The 17,302-nt window shown below is 43.9% G+C and overlaps 1 protein-coding gene across 4 annotated transcripts in view; it reads right to left on the bottom strand.

The window, feature by feature from the left end:
• RFX4 (regulatory factor X4) overlaps positions 1 to 17,302 on the bottom strand; it is a 172,317-nt gene that overhangs the window by 28,651 nt on the left and 126,364 nt on the right. For all 4 annotated transcript variants that reach the window (XM_019961241.2, XM_070789656.1, XM_019961240.2 and 1 more), the window contains 3 exons: positions 12,160 to 12,254; positions 11,607 to 11,724; positions 86 to 205 (listed from right to left, as the gene is read on the bottom strand). In XM_019961241.2, the coding sequence (XP_019816800.1) occupies positions 86 to 205; positions 11,607 to 11,724; positions 12,160 to 12,254 (333 nt within the window). The remainder of the gene's footprint in view (positions 1 to 85; positions 206 to 11,606; positions 11,725 to 12,159; positions 12,255 to 17,302) is intronic.

The raw sequence follows: 17,302 nt of genomic DNA, 5'->3' as shown, positions 1-17,302 counted from the left end.
TGGAGCTGAAGAAACACAGAGCACAGACGTAAGGATACAAGTCAATGTGAGAAAGAGGGCACGTCCCAGTGAAGTGCCAGCTTACCCGTGCTTCCTTCTCCCTTCATGGCTCGCATGAGCTCGTTGGCCCGCTCCTGGCAGTGCAGCGATTCTAACAGGTAGAGCACGTAGTCATCAAACATCAAGTGAATTAGATGAAAAGATCCTGGTAAGAGGAGATCCAAATGAAAGGTAAGCCATCTCAGCTCAGGTGTGCCCTCTGGTCTGGTTGACAACACATTGAGCAGTTGTCTGACCACCTGTCCCAGACCCTATCTCCCGCTCAGGTACGAATCACCTTGTTGTCAAGAGTTTGCTCTCCTTTGCCATCTCCTCTCCTAGCCTGGGGTTTAGCATAAGGTTAAGTGTTGGAGAAGACTCTTGAGAGTCCCTTGGACGGCAAGGAGATCCAACCAGTCCATCCTAAAGGAAATCAGTCCTGAATATGCATTGGAAGGACTGGTGCTGCAAATGAAATGCCAATACTTTGGCCACGTGATGCGAAGAACTGACTCATTGGAAAAGACCCTGATGCTGGGAAAGATTGAAGGTGGGAGGAGAAGGGGATGACAGAGGATGAGATGGTTGGATGGCATCACTGACTCTAGGACATGAGTTTGAGTAAGCTCCGGGAGTTGGTGAAAGACAGGGAGGCCTGGTGTGCTACAATCCATGGGGTCTCAAAGAGTTGGACATGACTGAGTGGACTGAAGTGTCTCAATTAATAAATTGAGCAAGTGAGTCTCTTCCTTGCTCAATTTATTAATAGGACATCATCAAAAATGGCACCTATTGAGCCATCTGTCAAAATGCATCTGAGCTCCTCCACTCACACTGTCCTCATCCTTGTCCAGGCACTCTTTACTTTGTTCAGCATTTCTGGACATAGTGTCTTGCATTTTCCTCTCTTCCACAAGCTTCTGACTCCCATGACTAGACTGTAAGGATATCCACAGCAGGGACTTTGTCTTCTAACTCACTGGTGTCTACCAACGTATGTGACATAATTCTAGGACGATAATCGATGTTTTAAGTTAGCAACAAATGAATTATTTCCTTGAGTGTTTCTGAGACCTCTGTTTACCACATGGTGCTTACAAAAGGTATTGCTTGAAAAGACTAGGTATCCTTAAGTAGTAGTCTTCATCTTAAACTTAGAGTAGATTATTTCATAAAGAGGGATATGAACAATCATTTTGGAAGATTTTTCCAATGTGTCAGACTTTGTGCTCAAAATATTATATTCAGTAATTCAGTTTCTATAACCACTTTGTAAAAGTAGGAGCTTTTATTTCTGTTCTGCAAAGTCAAGTTGTTCAAGATGACAGCATACATTACTTCAAAACCCTCATTTCTTGCATGTTGTGCTGCCTCCATGGACATGGATCCACATGTGGGACGGTACTCCATATCTGCAGTTGGAGAGAGGGGCCAAGCCCTCATCTCTAGTCCCATGTTTCCACCTCTCAAAGGGACATTTCCACATGGATATCCTGCTGTCCCGTGAAGTGTCCAACACTTCTCACTGACCTCTCCTTCCCCCATTTCCCTTGCTTTTTTTAGGGGCCTTCTGAGACTCCCCAGCATTATTTATCTCGCGATCTGATCATCATCATCAACACCACTATGACTGCCATCACAGATTTATTGAACGCTCACTATATGCCAAGGACCTTGCTAAGCACTTAACAGAGAGTTCATTCTTTCAACAAAACTGTGAGATAGGTGGTATTATCCTCTCTTGTGCTGTACTCATTTGAAAAGACCCTGATGCTGGGAAAGATTGAGGGCAGGAGAAGGGGATGACAGAGGATTAGATGGTTGGATGGCATCACTGACTCAATGGACATGGGTTTGGGTTGACTCCGGGAGTTGGTGATGGACAAGGAGGCCTGGCGTGCTGCGGTTCATGGGGTCACAAAGAGTCGGACATGACTGAGCAACTGAACTGAACTGAACTGTGCTGTACTTAGTCACTTAGTCATGTCTGACTCTTTATGACCCCATGGACTGCAGCCCACCAGGCTTTTCTGCCCATGGGGATTCTTCAGGGAATGCTGGAGTGGGTTGCCATGCCCTCCTCCAGGGAATTTTCCCAACCCAGGGATTGAACCCCGGAGAAGGCAATGGCACCCCACTCCAGTACTCTTGCCTGGAAAACCCCATGGACGGAGGAGCCTGGTAGGCTGCAGTCCATGGGGTTGCTAAGAGTCGGACACGACTGAGCGACTTCACTTTCACTTTTCACTTTCATGCATTGGAGAAGGAAATGGCAACCCACTCCAATGTTCTTGCCTGGAGAATCCCAGGGACGGAGGAGCCTGGTGGGCTGCCGTCTATGGGGTCGCACAGAGTCGGACACGACTGAAGTGACTTAGCAGCAGCAGCAGCAGGGATTGAACCCAGGTCTCCTGCATTGCCGGTGGATTTTTTACCATCTGAGCCACCTGGGAAGCCCATTATACTCTCTTATGGATGAGGAAATGAGTCTCTTCATTGAAATTAAGCAGGGATTGGTCTCAGGTTGGTCTGGCTCCAAAACTCTGTTCCCCTTTCCCATATAGATCCATCCAGTTCAGTTTCCTCATAGCACAGATGGGAAGATTAAAGGATTTGGTCCTCAGAAGGGCCATGTGAGCTGGGTGCTATGCTTTTACAGGTCTCAGAAATAAGTTGATAAGGGCCAGTTTGGGGCTTTAGGATGGCGCTCCTCTTAGGTGGAATTTATTTTCTCCTTTTTAGTTGTACCTGGCTTCTTTGTGAACATGCACACACACACACACACACAACACCTTTCAGTTCAGATAGATTGATTCTTTTGGTCCAGAAATGCTACAGAATAAGATTCCTGGCTTAACGCTGAGGCCCCCAGATGCCCCCAGGTCATGCACATCTACTCCAGTCCCTCCACAGAGCTCCAGGACCATGTCCCCCATCTTGAACTTGGTCCCCATTCTTCCTCCATTCCCAGGGTGCTGTGTCTGTTCTTTGACCCCATTTGGAATTCAGAACGTTCAGGTGTTTTTGAGTCATTGTGAGATGCAGACTCCCACAACTAAACTTTCCATCCACTTTCCCAGAATGAGTCCTGTGAGCTGTAGGTAGAGCACGGTGGGTAACCGCGTGGGGCTGGATCAAACTGCCCAGGTTGAACTCCGGCTCTGCTACTTAGTAAGATTTGGATGAGTTGCTCCTTGGAAATGTTAGAAACAAAACCAGCCATTTACTGAGCTCTTGCTCTGTGGCAGCCACTGGGTTAACTGCTGGAAATTTACTACTGCATTAATCCTCATCACAAACATTTGAGATGATTGATACCCTCCTTCTACAAAGGAGGAAATTGAGGCTCAGATGGGTAAAGTTAACTGTCCAACGTCACACAGTTATTGTCAGACATGGGACTTGAACCCAAGTCTGACTGATTCTGAAGTTGTTCTTCAATCAGTTATGCAATAAGGTTCTCTGAGAGGGGAATAGTCAACTCTATTTTACAGAGGTGCCATAATGAAGAAAAGTACATGTGCTTAATGAACAGTGGCTAAGGTCTCTTTTGCTAGTAATGTTCTAAGATTAGAACATTCTAACGTTCTAAGTCCTATGGTGTGACTGTTCCATTCACAGAGTCAAAGAAGTCAAAAGACAGCAGCGTATACCAAAAAGTTCCAAAGGCTCTCCACAATGAAGAAGTATTTGCTGAGATGTGGCTCTAAGTCAACAAGGATAGACAGAAAGACATTATGAAACTGAATTAGAATGGAAAACCCTAGATAATAAAAATGGGTTTAGTAGTTTTAGCACAGACAGGCACCTCGGATCATCTACACAATACTCCTGTCTAATAGATAAAGAAACAAGATTTGATGAAGTGAAGACACTAAGATCACCCTCGTAGAAAATATCAGAGCTAGGCTTGGAGGCCAGTACTCCAGGGGAAGTGTTGATTTGGGGATTTAATCTCTCCTCCTAATGACTCTGATCAGCTACCCAACTGGTCTGATAATTTCAATCATCCCTCAAACAAGTAAAGTTTGTAGAGCTACTGCTGCTCGCTCACCACTGTGATAAGTGCTTTGAGTACAAAGGAAACTTCAAGCTCAGTCACTGACTCCACAAAAGCTACAGTGTCCTTGGTGAGCAGAAATCCATCCTTAAGATTATTAGGCAACAAGCAGTTCAGTGCCAGGGTGTCATGACATGGGAGCAGTTCAATTAGAAGGGAGGAAAGAGAAAAAGGAGATTCAGAAAGACTGATGAGAGGAAGAAGAGGGGAGGGAGAAGGAAAGATAGAAACATCAAAGACAGACAGGAGAGAGGCAATTACAGCTAACATTCCTGCTTTATTTCTTCCCTTAGCACTTAACACATCTGCTATTCTATAGACTGAATTTATTTATCTTTATTATGTGCCTCCCTACATTAGATTGTAAGTGCCATAAAAGGAAGGAATTTTATGTCTTTTTATCTACCCCACCCCCACCCCCTACAGTGTTCTACACTCAGCATCTAGAATAGTGTCAGGCACAGTGGAGGCTCCATGGTTATTTGTTAGACAAATGAATGAAATGAGTAAGCACTGACCACTTACCATATGCACCGTGCTAAGCCCTTTTAATTTTCCAACAACACTGTGAATAAGATATTATCTTCAGTTAACACATGGGGAAATGAAAGCTCAGAAGATTTTAAAGCACTTGCCTAAAGTTACAGAGCTATTGAGCATTGGAGTCTGTTATGGAAAAAGGTTTTAGGATACAGACAAAAGGAGATTGTTGTTGTTATATGATGACATAGTTAATGCCATCTTATAGAATCAAAGCACTGCTTTTTCTTCTGAAAAATTTCAAACATACGGAAAAGTATAAATAATTTTAAGAGAATTCCCTGGCAGTCAGGGGTTAGGATTCCACACTTCCTATGCAGGGAGCTTGGGTTTGATCCCTGGTTGGGGAACTAAGATTTCACATGCTGCATGGGAAGGCCCCCCCGCAAAAAAGAGAGAGAATTTTAAAATGAACACCCAGTGTACTCAACACTAAGCTCTATAAATTTTTAACATTTCACATATTTGAATTTTTTTTAATTGAAGATAAAAATGAAGCCCCAGTGTTCCCTTCCTTAACATGCTCTGACACAGCGTGCCCTTATGTAATTACTGTCTCAAATCTGCCATTTATTGTTCAAACACATTTCTACATACATTTATATATCCACAAAAGCAAATGATATTGTTTTTTATTTTCAAACTTGATAGAAACGGTACCATATTTTACAGAGCATTCTGCAACCTGCCCTTGATACCTTGGGTTTTTAAAGATCTATCCACACCGAGGCGCATTGCTCTTGCTTAATGGCCATGGCCATTGTGTGACCATAGCACGATTTATTTGTCCATTCTCCTGTTGATGGAATTTAGGTTATTTACAGTTTTGACTACTGGAAACTGGCTCTAATGAGTCTCTTTTTTTAATTTCTGTACCTGTTTAGGACCAGAGGTAGAATCTCTGGGTCCAAGAGCATCTACATTCTTGTCTTATGAGGTAGTGCCAAACTGCTCACTAGTATTTTTCACACCCTTACTGGTAGTGTAGTTAATACAGTATTTGCCATCTGAAGGGCGTGAAATGTTACTGTCTTTATGTTGCAGTACCCTAATTTTTAGAGAGGTGCAACCTCTTTTCATATGATTATTTCCATTTGAATTTACTTTTCTGTGAACTGTCTATTCATGTTCTTTACCCATTTTTCTATTAGGGTATTTTTTTTTGAAGATTGTATTTAAATTATTTATCACATTATTTTCCAAACACGAACAGGGTACATGTAAATAATACTTTCAAATTTTTTCCCTTGAAGGCCTTAAAATAATTTTTGTTAGAATTATTTTACTGACACCTTTCTGTTGCTATTATGAATGCAAAATATAAATATGGACATATAGACTGATACATAGAGATAGCTATTTTCTGTTTAATGGTAAGAGTGCTAAAGATTTTTTTAAAACTGAAGTCAGTAACCTGCCTGAATTCTTATTTGTTCTGTTAGTTTGTAGATTATTTTTTGTCAGCCATCATGACATCTATAAAGACGATTTTGTGTTTTCCTTTCCCATTCTTATATTTCATTTCCTTTTCTTGTTGCATTTGCTAGCACCTCCAGTACATAGCTATCAGAAACAGTATTAAAAAGCATTTGTTTCTTATTCATGACTGAAATGGGAAAACTTCTAAAGTTCCACCACTTAGTATACTGTTTTCTGCAGGTTTTTAAAATACTCTTTAACATATTAAATGAATTCCCTTCTGTTCCTAGTTTGCCAAGAGTTTTTAAAAGTTATACTTGAGAGCTGAATTGTATCAAATACATTTTTTCCTCTGTATCTATAGATGTTCATATAATTTTTCTCTTTTAACAGGGAAGACCTTTAATTTGTAATGTATGTTAATGAGTAATTTTCTGACTTTGAATCATACTTGAATTCTTGGCATTTTACTCATCAACCATGATTTTTAAAAAATTTGCCCTGGATTTGATCTGCTAGTATTTTATTCATATATATAGATGAATATTTTCATCTATATTTATGTGTGGTTGAGTCATAATTTCCTTTTCCTCTACAGCTCTTCTAAGTTTTTGAAGCTGAGATTATATCAGCTTTCCTTCTTTTGTTTTTATTCTCTAAAACACTGATTTTCATGTTAATTTTCATAAACTAAGGATTTTATGCTTCTTAAGGGTTTAGTAAAAGTTGCAGTTTATGCCTGATTGTTTTGAGGGAAGAGATCTTTTCATTTACTGTGATTATTAGTTGATCTTATTTCTAGCATCTTATTTCATGTTTTGAGTTTATATTTTTTCTAAACTTCCTTTATTTTCTTAATTCTTGTCAGTTAAATTTTCACATTTTTCCATTTTTCTTTGGCAAATTACGATTCTATTCTTCTAGTGATGATTCTATATCCTACACACCTATTAAGTCCAAACTATACATTCGTTTCAACAAAATCTAAAGTTATATAGTATTTCAAGACAAAGACCTTTAGCATACTCTAACTATTCCTGAAAGATTCTCTCCCCACTTCCCTGTGTTTTATTGTTTCCTACAGTTTAATTTTACCTTTTTATAACACACAACAAAAGTTTTTAAATTACAATCAAAAGTTACTTAAATTTGCTTATATATTTTAAAATTTCTTTCATCTTAAATATGGCCCCCAAATTCTTTAACAAACCTTCCTGGGAAAATTGTGTGTGTTGTGCGGGGGGGCGGAGGGGGTGGGAGGTGGTCTATGCACTTCTTTCAATCTCGGGAGGTTTGTGACTGCTTTTATCACCAGAGCAAGGGTAGTGACACTTTCGCTTCTGAGACTGAGTTGTAAGAGGCATTGTCGCTCCCTCCTTGGCACACTTGTTCAGGGGGCCTGAGCCTCCATGAGAGAAGTTGAACTGTTCAGAGGCCACCGTGCTGTGAGCACACAGCACGGAAAGTGAGCCGCACAGAGAGGCCATTTGAGTGCACCCTGATCCGCTGTCCTAGGCTCCAAATCATCCCAGCCCAGGCACTAGACACCTGAGGATTCCAGAGGATTCCAGCCTCCAGCTGGGTGAGCTCCAACTTTTGAGTCCTCCCATCTGAGGTCCCAGATATCACAGAACAGAGGCCAGCCATCCCTGCTGGACTCTGAGGTCCCAGACATCATACAGCAGTGACCAGCCATCCCTGTGTTCACATTCCTGACACATCGAATCTGTTGGCATAATTTTGTTTTAAACCACTACACTTTTGGTAAACAACAATATCTAGAACATTGCTATTTCTTGCATCCCAGAACTTAGTGATGGTTTTATTTTTCTTCTTATTGAAATGTACCCTTTAATTTTTTAAAGTGAAGTTCTACAGGCGCCACAGTTCTCTGAGTTTTTGTATAACTGAAAATATCTTTGCTTTGCCCTCACTTTTCAATAATGGTTGACAGTTCTTTGTTCTCAACACTTGTCTTCTGGCATCTCTTATTACTCATGATCATCTAATTATTGTTCTTTTCTCTCATAGCTTAATTTTTTTTTTTATTCCATCAATATGGCTTTAGAAAAACCATCAACGAGGGGTAAACAGTTTATCTAGCCTTTTTCATGCCATGCATCTGAGCCCAGGATATTTGTCTTAATTATGGTAATTGAGAAAGCATGGCTTTTGTGGCAAGGCAGATCTGATTTTGAAACAGAGCTCTGCCACTTACCATATTGATTTTGGGCAAGAAAATCCTCCATCTCAGTAAAAAGATACCTATCATTGTCTGCCTTGCAGAGTTGATGTGAGAATTAAATGGTACTGTGTGCTTCCTACACACTTGTCAAAAAGAGTAGCGTTATCTTGCTTTTGCTTCCTGTTCTATCACAGCTTCCTTGTCTGTTATATTGAGGCACTGCTAGTGGACCTCATAAGTTGTGAGAATTCAGTGAGAAAGTGCCTAATATTGTGTCTAGTGTATATTAGGCCCTGAATAAACATTACTTTGTTTTTCTTATTACTATTTGGCTGAAGAAAGTTAGAAGAAGCCTTAGCAGTGTGGCCCTAGCGGGGGAGCCCCTAGCGGGGGAGCTCAGCTCAGTTTGCTGTATATTCTGGGCAAGCCCCGTCTCCTCTCTGGGTTTCTGCTTTTTCTCTCCAATACAGGGAAAGCAATTCCTGCCTCCTGGAGCTTGGAGGGCTTGTGAATGACATTTTGAAGGTCAAGATTCTGCAGTTTAGCAGGTTCTGGGTAAGAGAGCCAGGCCAGGACATCCAAACCTTGAGAAGTAGTCTGGAGGCTCCGTCCGTCACAGTCACTTGGCCTGGGAGCTGCTCCCATGTGGCTTCCCTGCCCTGCCTGAGCGGGTGAGCTTTGACTCTAGGCCAGGACAAAAGTGTGTAGAAAGGTGAAAACTTGGGAAATGATACGCAGCCCCACCCCCTTAGCCTTCAAATCCAAGGCAGCTTTCCACACCATTTCATGCTGAAGCACTTCCGGGGACTATGTTTGCCTTCTGGATGTTCCCAAACAGTGAAAACAGGGGCATCTGGTGAAAACCCAGAGTGAAAGGGTAAAGACACCTGCCTGCCTCGGGAGCCAGGTATCCTAGGAACTGGACTCAGAGCAGTCAACCGCAAATGCATTGTTGTTGTTGTTGTTTAAATGGAGTCTCTAATTTCCTCAGCTCCATTAGGATGAAAAGTTCATTGCCCACCACCCTACCTTTGCTGACTAATTTTGCTAGAAAGTGCTGCTTGCAGCAAAGAAAGAAAGTCTGGCTACTTTAGTTCACAGCATAGGCTCTTTCAGTGAAAAGGAATTAGGGAGAAAAGAGTGAAAAGGAATTAAGGAGAAGAAAGGAGTCAACTACCTTTGAAAGAGGCTCTTCTGGGAAGAGGTGATAGAGTCCCTGCGGGATCATTGTGATATTCCACACGATCATTGTGACGGTCAGCCTGCTACGCGGACACACAAACGCCCGCACCATTCACAGGGCCAGGATCGTGTGGGAGTTATAAGATATATAGAGCTGGCCCCTGCGGCTGGGGGTGGGGCCAGGGAACAGAGGGCTCTTTTTCCTAATTAGCTGTTTTTATACAGGGAACACATGACCCAAACACAACCACCAACTGTGTCTTTGACATATACAGGCAGAAAGGGGGAGCTGGGCTTTTGTCTGCCGCAAATTCTTTCAACTTGCCTGTCACCCCAAGCCGCAAAACTCAACAATGAGTCGGATGAGCAGGACCATTTCAGAGACCTTGCTAAACGGACTTGGAGACAGGTATTATTTCCATCTGTTCAGGGTTGAAAAATACAGTAAACGTGAAATTGGGTTCATATCTTTTTCCTTTCCTTTTCTAAAAGTTTTGTGACCATTCTTTGCCATTTGCCTGAGTTTCCAGTGTATCCTAGAATAGTGTATGGTTCAAAAAGAAACAAACACATTTTAAGGAATAGTTTTTCTTAGTACTTATTCACTGAACTCTCATTGTTCTACTGTCCATAACATCGACTGTTAACTTAGTAAATACAAATGGATTTCAAAGACTATTACAACGTCAACTACATTCTCTATCTAATGAAGGGTATTTGATAATATAGTCAGTTTAAGAATCAGCAAATTGAAGCATAAGATATAAAGCAAGGAGAGGATGCTTGCTTTGTGGATGTGTATATATTTATTTGTGTGGCATCGTTCATTCTTTGATTCTAAAACAATGAAAAAATCTTGAGTATTTTTTACCCATTGGCTTAACTGAAAGCAGTTATGCACAAATGGTTTTCCCAGAGCCAGAGGTAACATGTGCTAACACTAACTATGCTGAACTGGAAGTCATCAAAATGCCGTGTCTGATGTCACTGCCCAGGTAGCGGTCACCAGAGCATTTCCATACACAGCTCAAAGAGAATTTCCATCTGTAGCCATGGTGCAGGCAGGTTCAGAGAACTTCCCAATGCTGAGATTAAAGAAATCCACAACAAAACACTTCTCCAATTGGGTAAACACAGTCTTTCACGGACAGAGCTGTTTAGAAAAAATAGTGCATTCTTTGTTTCAACACATATTCACCATGTTGTATAGCACAACTGGAAAATACTGACAAGACCATAAAAAAAATAGATGGAAAAGTGTCAGATTAAACCCAGAGCAAAGCCCAGAGCTGATTGGCTTAATTGGAGATAATGAGAAGCAAAAATCACATTTCTACTTGCAAAGTTAAACAGAGAACAAGGTAATTACCCTGAAAATTTACCAACAGCCCTTTGCTGAAATGCCTAGAAAATTGAAGGCCAGAGCGGTTTTGAGATTTCAAATGTCTGGATAATGCCTAGAAGTCCTACGTCACTTGTTTAATGATGACCTGAACTCCGTGCATATGCCATTCTTTCTAAGGAAACATAATATTCCCCCCAAGTCAGTGATTAGGTTCTTGCCCACAGACTATTAGAAGCACCTCTGGGCAGAGATTTCAAGTTCCGTTAACACTGGAAAACAGAAGACAAGGACTTGGGGTAGGGATGTCTCCTGGAGGTGGTGCAAACCCAAGGGGTCAGGAAAGCAAAGGGGAAAATGAATGCAGAAGTCCTTCACGAGGGATCAGACCAGGGCATGTCATCAAAGAAACTTGTCTACCCACCGCTGGCCTGTCAGTCAAGCCATTTGCAAATGTTTGGACTCAGGGGCTTCTTCATGTGCCCAGTCTTGGCATATCCACACTATGAAACTTGTCAAAATAGTCCTGTAAAAGTAGCCATGACTGGGGCTTCCAGAAAAAGGGGAGCACAGCCATTGCTATTTACTCCTCTTTAAACTCAAATAGTAGTGTGTGCCAACCTCTCATCTTCAGATATGAATACTTCTCCTTTAGCATGCAATGCCATCTTTCTCCCTGAAAGTCCTAACATCATGTCCCCCAGAACAGAGGATGTTTCCGGGTGCTGTCGTTATGGTCTCAGAGACAACAAGACCATGCCTAACTCTGGAGAGATGGACTGGATCCATGGAGCCCAGAGAAGACGTTTTTGGTTTGGAGGGGGCTGGGGTGGACTTACCGAAGCTGGGGGCACTGTGCAAGGTCATGTCCCGGATCACCCTTGTGCCAAAACAGGACCACATCAAGAGAAACTGCTGGGCCACCTTCTTCAGCGATCCTTGTCTCTTGGCAGCCACCTAAGAGAGAGTGAACAGCTCTAAGAGTGGTTGATTTGATTTTCACTTATTATTCTTTTTTATAAAAAATGACAAGAAGGTTTATGGGTCTCTAAGTTTAATGTCATGGAACGGTGGTTTTTGACTTTTGATTTTTAGCAGCAAAAGTACACTCTAAGAAATGAAATCTTAAGTCAAGACTCAATGTGTACAACAGAAAAAAGAGATTCTGGCCTGGTTGAGCCAGGGGAGGGAGCCTCAGAGTCTTGCCTCCTTTGAGTCTCTTTGCTGCCTACCTCCAAAGGGTGGGGGGGTGGGCAAGTTTTGTTTTGGATCCCTAGGGCTCTGAGGCCACCGAGGAAACACTCAGCTAGCTTGCTGCTGGCGACCCAAGTGCCACCAACAAGAGTGATGGACTGCCATACAGGGCCGGGACCTTCCGCTCAGCTGACCCACCTTCACAACACACCGGTCCACCATGGTGTCCAGCCACTCGATGTAGGACTCAATGGGAGACTGTTCCTCCAGGAGGTGGTCAAATTCCTGATACACTGTCAAATAAAGGAGAGCCCCCCACACCATGCAGTTGGGTTTAAACAGAGAAACATTCAAAGATTTAGAGAATACACCCCGACTTATCTTTCCAGGCTCATCTTCCATGCCTAGGAACACTTTCAACCATGGCCACCCCCAGCTTACTTGCCATTCCTTTAAACCTCTGCTTGGATTGTTTCAGTTCAGTCAGTCAGTTCAGTTGCTCAGTCGTGTCCGACTCTTTGCGACCCCATGAATTGCAGCACGCCAGGCCCCCCTGTCCATCACCAACTCCCGGAGTTCACCCAGATTCACATCCATTGAGTCAGTGATGTCATCCAGCCATCTCATCCTCTGTCGTCCCCTTCTCCTCCTGCCCCCAATCCCTCCAGCATCAGAGTCTTTTCCAATGAGTCAACTCTTCGCATGAGGTGGCCAAAGTTCTGGAGTTTCAGCTTTAGCATCATTCCTTCCAAAGAAATCCCAGGGCTGATCTCCTTCAGAATGGACTGGTTGGATCTCCTTGCAGTCCAAGGTACTCTCAAGAGTCTTCTCCAACACCACAGTTCAAAAGCATCAATTCTTCCACGCTCAGCCTTCTTCACAGTCCAACTCTGACATCCATACATGACCACAGGAAAAACCATAGCCTTGACTAGACGGACCTTTGTTGGCAAAGTAATGTCTCTGCTTTTGAATATGCTATCTAGGTTGGTCATAACTTTCCTTCCAAGGAGTAAGCGTCTTTTAATTTCATGGCTGCAGTCACCATCTGCAGTAATTTTAGAGCTTGGATTGTTTAGTCCATCACAAAACAGCGGAAATGATCCTCCTGTGAAATTCTATTTACCCTCTTATGCCCCCTTTCAGCAGAGCTGATCATTCTTCCTCTATATTTCATAGCCCTTAATTATTTGTATTCTTACCTTCAGTATATCTTGAAGAGCCCTTTGTTATAGTTAGCGGTGTTCATGGGTGTATCCCCCTGCTATCTCTTTGTCTGATATCTTTATTAGCTGGTGCATTCCCTGTGACATAGCTCTTATCCAGCAAGTGCTTGCTTGTGCAAACAGGCCAGACACATGCTAATGCTCTCTTGCACTCTCTCAGCACATCTGATCATTCAAATGTTTCTGAACCATGATGGTATTGGCCAAGTAGCTGAACCAGCCTCTTAGTGCTTGACATGTAGCAGATGCTTAACAAATATTTGTGGAGTAGAGGGACCAATCTCTGGGCTTTCAGTTTCCACATCACTAACAGGAGGATAATCGTTATCACTTCACAACCTGTCTTCAGGCACGAGTCAAACAACTGAATCTAGAAAGATTTTGCAATCACTGGAGCACTGTAGAAAGTAGAGACATTGCTGTGATGATCTCCAATCAAAAACAACATCTTTTATTATATTTTTTGTGTATTTTTGTTTGTGGGGCTCGATAAATCAAACCATAATTCAGGAACCACACATTCCTACAGTTTTCATTTGTCAGCAATTTTTGTTGTTCCATTTTCCAGGACCAACCAATCTACTCTACTTTACTTGTGATAGCTTCTGCAAGAGGTTGGCTTGCAGGACCCAAAGTCAAATACTTCAGAACGAGAAAAGACTTTCCAAACCCATTTAGTTGATCTGTGTCATTTTCGAGATGAGGATGTCTCATGTCTATGTCTAAGAGGCTATGTTTAAGAGGTCAAATGACCCCCTCAGAGTCAGAGGATGAGTTGGTGGCAGAACAGGAACTGGCACCACTTTCTCTTTGGTGACACTTTCCCCTTCCTGGCATGGTCTGTGTGCCCAAGCTACTGTGCTTCAATCAATGATGATATGATGATAATGATCATGGTTGCAGTGAAAGTGTTAACTGCCAACATTAACTGAGTGCTTGCCGCATGCCAGGTACTGCCCTAAAATGTTTTATATGGACACACCCTCTAAACTGAGACAACCTCCAGCATGTATGTGAATGTCACGAGGCCAGAACCGAGAACAGTGCCTGATACTTGGTAGCTGCTCAAATGTTTGTTGGAAGGATGAATGGCCCCCAGAGGTAGGTACTGTTATTACTTCCCTCTTTGACAAGTGAGGAAACAGAGGCACTCAGAGATGAGTGACTTTCCAAAGGTTTCACCTCTGGTTAGAGGCAAGTTTCAAACACAGTGGGACTCAAGCACTTGCCTTGCAACCTCTTCACCACACTAGCTCTACACTATGTACCAAGAGCAAGGCACACATTGTCCCATTTAATCTCTTTGCATTATCCCCATTTTACAGATGTGGTAGCCAGAGTCCACCAGAGCCAACATTTGACTTAAGGTCTGTCAGGCATCCCAACCCTATGTTCTCATCGCAGCACCACTTAACACTCCTTCTAATCAGCATGCTCAAATCCTTATGTGCACTTTTTAATTGAAGGTAAATGAGCATCCCCTGCCAGCATCTACATCATGGACATCATGGTAACCCCCTCAAGCAAGAATCTGAAGACTTGTCAATTGGTTGTAAGGGAAGAAGAGTTCAGTACACACTTGCCCCTGGTCCTTCTCAGACTGCCCTTGGTCCAGCTCGCTGTGTTCAGGGACTGATTTCCCAGCTGTCTGGAAGGAGCAAGGGTGAACCCATGTGCCAGGCCATCTGCCTTCAGGCTTCCTCAATCTCCCGCATCCTGTCACTGCATCACTTAGTATATTCCCTCTGGTAAAACTCATCCATTTGGAAGGGCTTCCCAGGTAGCACTAATGGTAAAGAATCTGCCTGCCAAAGCAGGAAACATAAAAGACATGGATTCAACCCCTGGGTTGGGAAGATCCTCTGGAGGAGAACATGGCAACCCATTCTAGTATTCTTGTCTGGAGAATCCCATGGACAGAGGAGCCTAGTGGGCTATAGTCCATGGGGTTGCAAAGGGTCAGACATAACTGAAGTGATTTAGCATGCACACAAGCAACCATTTGGAAATTACTTCTTTGACTTCTGATTTGCCATTAGCTCTAAGCTCCATGTGGGAAGGGCAGTGTCTATCTTATTCACTGCTCTCTGCTTAGCATCTAGCCCAGTGTTCAACCCAGGACAGGCATTCAGTAAGTACCAGGTGGCTTGACCTAAACTTCATTACGACTCCCTTCCTCTGCTGCTGTTGCTGCTGCTAAGTCATTTCAGTCGTGTCCGGCTCTGTGCGACCCCAGAGACGGCAGCCCACCAGGCTCCCCCATCCCTGGGATTCTCCGGGCAAGAACACTGGAGTGGGTTGCCATTTCCTTCTCCAATGCAAGAAAGTGAAAGTGAAGTCGCTCAGTCGTGTCTGACTCCTAGCGACCCCATGGACTGCAGTCCACCAGGCTCCTCTGTGCATGGGATTTGCCTGGCAAGAGTACTGGAGTAGGTTGCCGTTGCCTTCTCCGCCCTTCCTCTAGAAGAATACAAAGATTCAAAGGGCAACATTTTGCCCCTAGCCTAAGAAAACAAGAAGTGTGTACGCGTGTTAAGTCACTTCACTCATGTCTGACTCTGTGCGACCCTATGGACTGTAGCCCGCCAGGCTCCTTTGTCCATAGGATTCTCCAGGCAAGAGTCCTGGAGTGGGTTGCTGTGCCCTCCTCCAGGGAAGAAAACAAGAAGAGAAAGGCCCAACAGGTTCTTTCCAGGAGAGGCAGTAGTGATCTGCATGCTGCTCCAGCAGAGGCTCAGCGCCTGGCCCCAAAACAAGCAGTGGTGATTGTATGTTTCCCTATGAGTCTGGGTTACAGTTTCTTCCCCCACGAAAGCTGGAGAGAGGAGAAGAGAGCTGAGTCCAGTGCTGCTAGGAATGGTGAGCAGAACCAGGAAGCTGGATCACTCTGGGCTCTCACCCCTCTGGTTTGGTCCTCCACAAACTTTGCTGGGCCCCTCCTCCACACCTGGCCCTGTGTGAGGCCCTGGGGGCACGACCATCTGGGTACAGATAGAAGGCAATGGCACCCCACTCCAGTACTCCTGCCTGAAAAATCCCATGGACAGAGGAGCCTGGTAGGCTGCAGTCCATGGGGTCGCTAAGAGTCCGACACGACTGAGCGACTTCACTTTCACTTTTCACTTTCATGCATTGGAGAAGGAAATGGCAACCCACTCCAGTGTTCTTGCCTGGAGAATTACAGGGACAGGTGGGCTGCCGTCTCTGGGGTCGCACAGAGTCGGACACGACTGAAGCGACTTAGCAGCAGCAGCACTGTTAGGGTGCTCACAGTCATGCTCTCCAATGCCTTCTAGAAGGAAAAACAGGACAGGGAGCATGACTGTAAAAACTTGGAATGGTCCTAGAACATCTGAAGCTTGCCCACATCTCATTATTTTTGTCTGCGCTGGCATGCACTAGTGCATGGTAGGACACGGAGACTAGACCTGGGTTCCAGGTTCAGCTCTGCTGCCTTGGGCAAGGTTCACTGGCTCAGGGAGGCTCAGTTTGCTCATCTGTAATATGGGGGTGATAAGCGAATCTCCCCTCAGGACCTGGCATAAACTAGGCAGTCTATCAGCTGAATTATGATTTTAGTGACAATCTCTAACATTCTCAACAGGGGAAAGCAGGCTGGAGGCTGTTGCAGAGGAAGAAATATGAGCCTGAGAGGAGCTCCGAGGTCGCGAGGAAAGAAACTCATATGTTAAGGATGGTGGTGTTCTGTAGTCCTCCCATGTCCTCTGCTGCCAAGAACAGCAACCCGACCATATCAGGATAATATCTGGAGCAATAGTCTCCCAGTCTTTGCCCACAGGGGTCACAAGTTCACAGAAGTAAGTCACCATCCACTTCCTTCTCAGATATCTACTGTGATTGACAGGTTCACCTGCCAATATGTGGGCTGACTCCCATGACTCTCCATGGAAAAGCAGGCAGCACATCCAGTTACCTCCAGGCTGACGTTCGCCAAGAGAGGTGCCAAGCTTTGTTCCTCATTTGTTGATGCCACCCAGGGAATGGCAGCTGGCACCGAGGGTCCTGTGTGGGGCCTTCTGCCTGATGTGTCCTGCCCGATATCCCAGAACCCATTTTCCCCAGCAATGTGGACCCATGTCCTTGTAAATCAACCG

This window comes from Bos indicus, chromosome 5, assembly GCF_029378745.1.
Source record: "Bos indicus isolate NIAB-ARS_2022 breed Sahiwal x Tharparkar chromosome 5, NIAB-ARS_B.indTharparkar_mat_pri_1.0, whole genome shotgun sequence".
In the NCBI taxonomy this organism is placed as follows: domain Eukaryota; kingdom Metazoa; phylum Chordata; class Mammalia; order Artiodactyla; family Bovidae; genus Bos; species Bos indicus.
The sequence above is the reverse complement of the archived record's forward strand: the minus strand, read 5'-3'. Positions and strand labels throughout refer to the sequence as shown.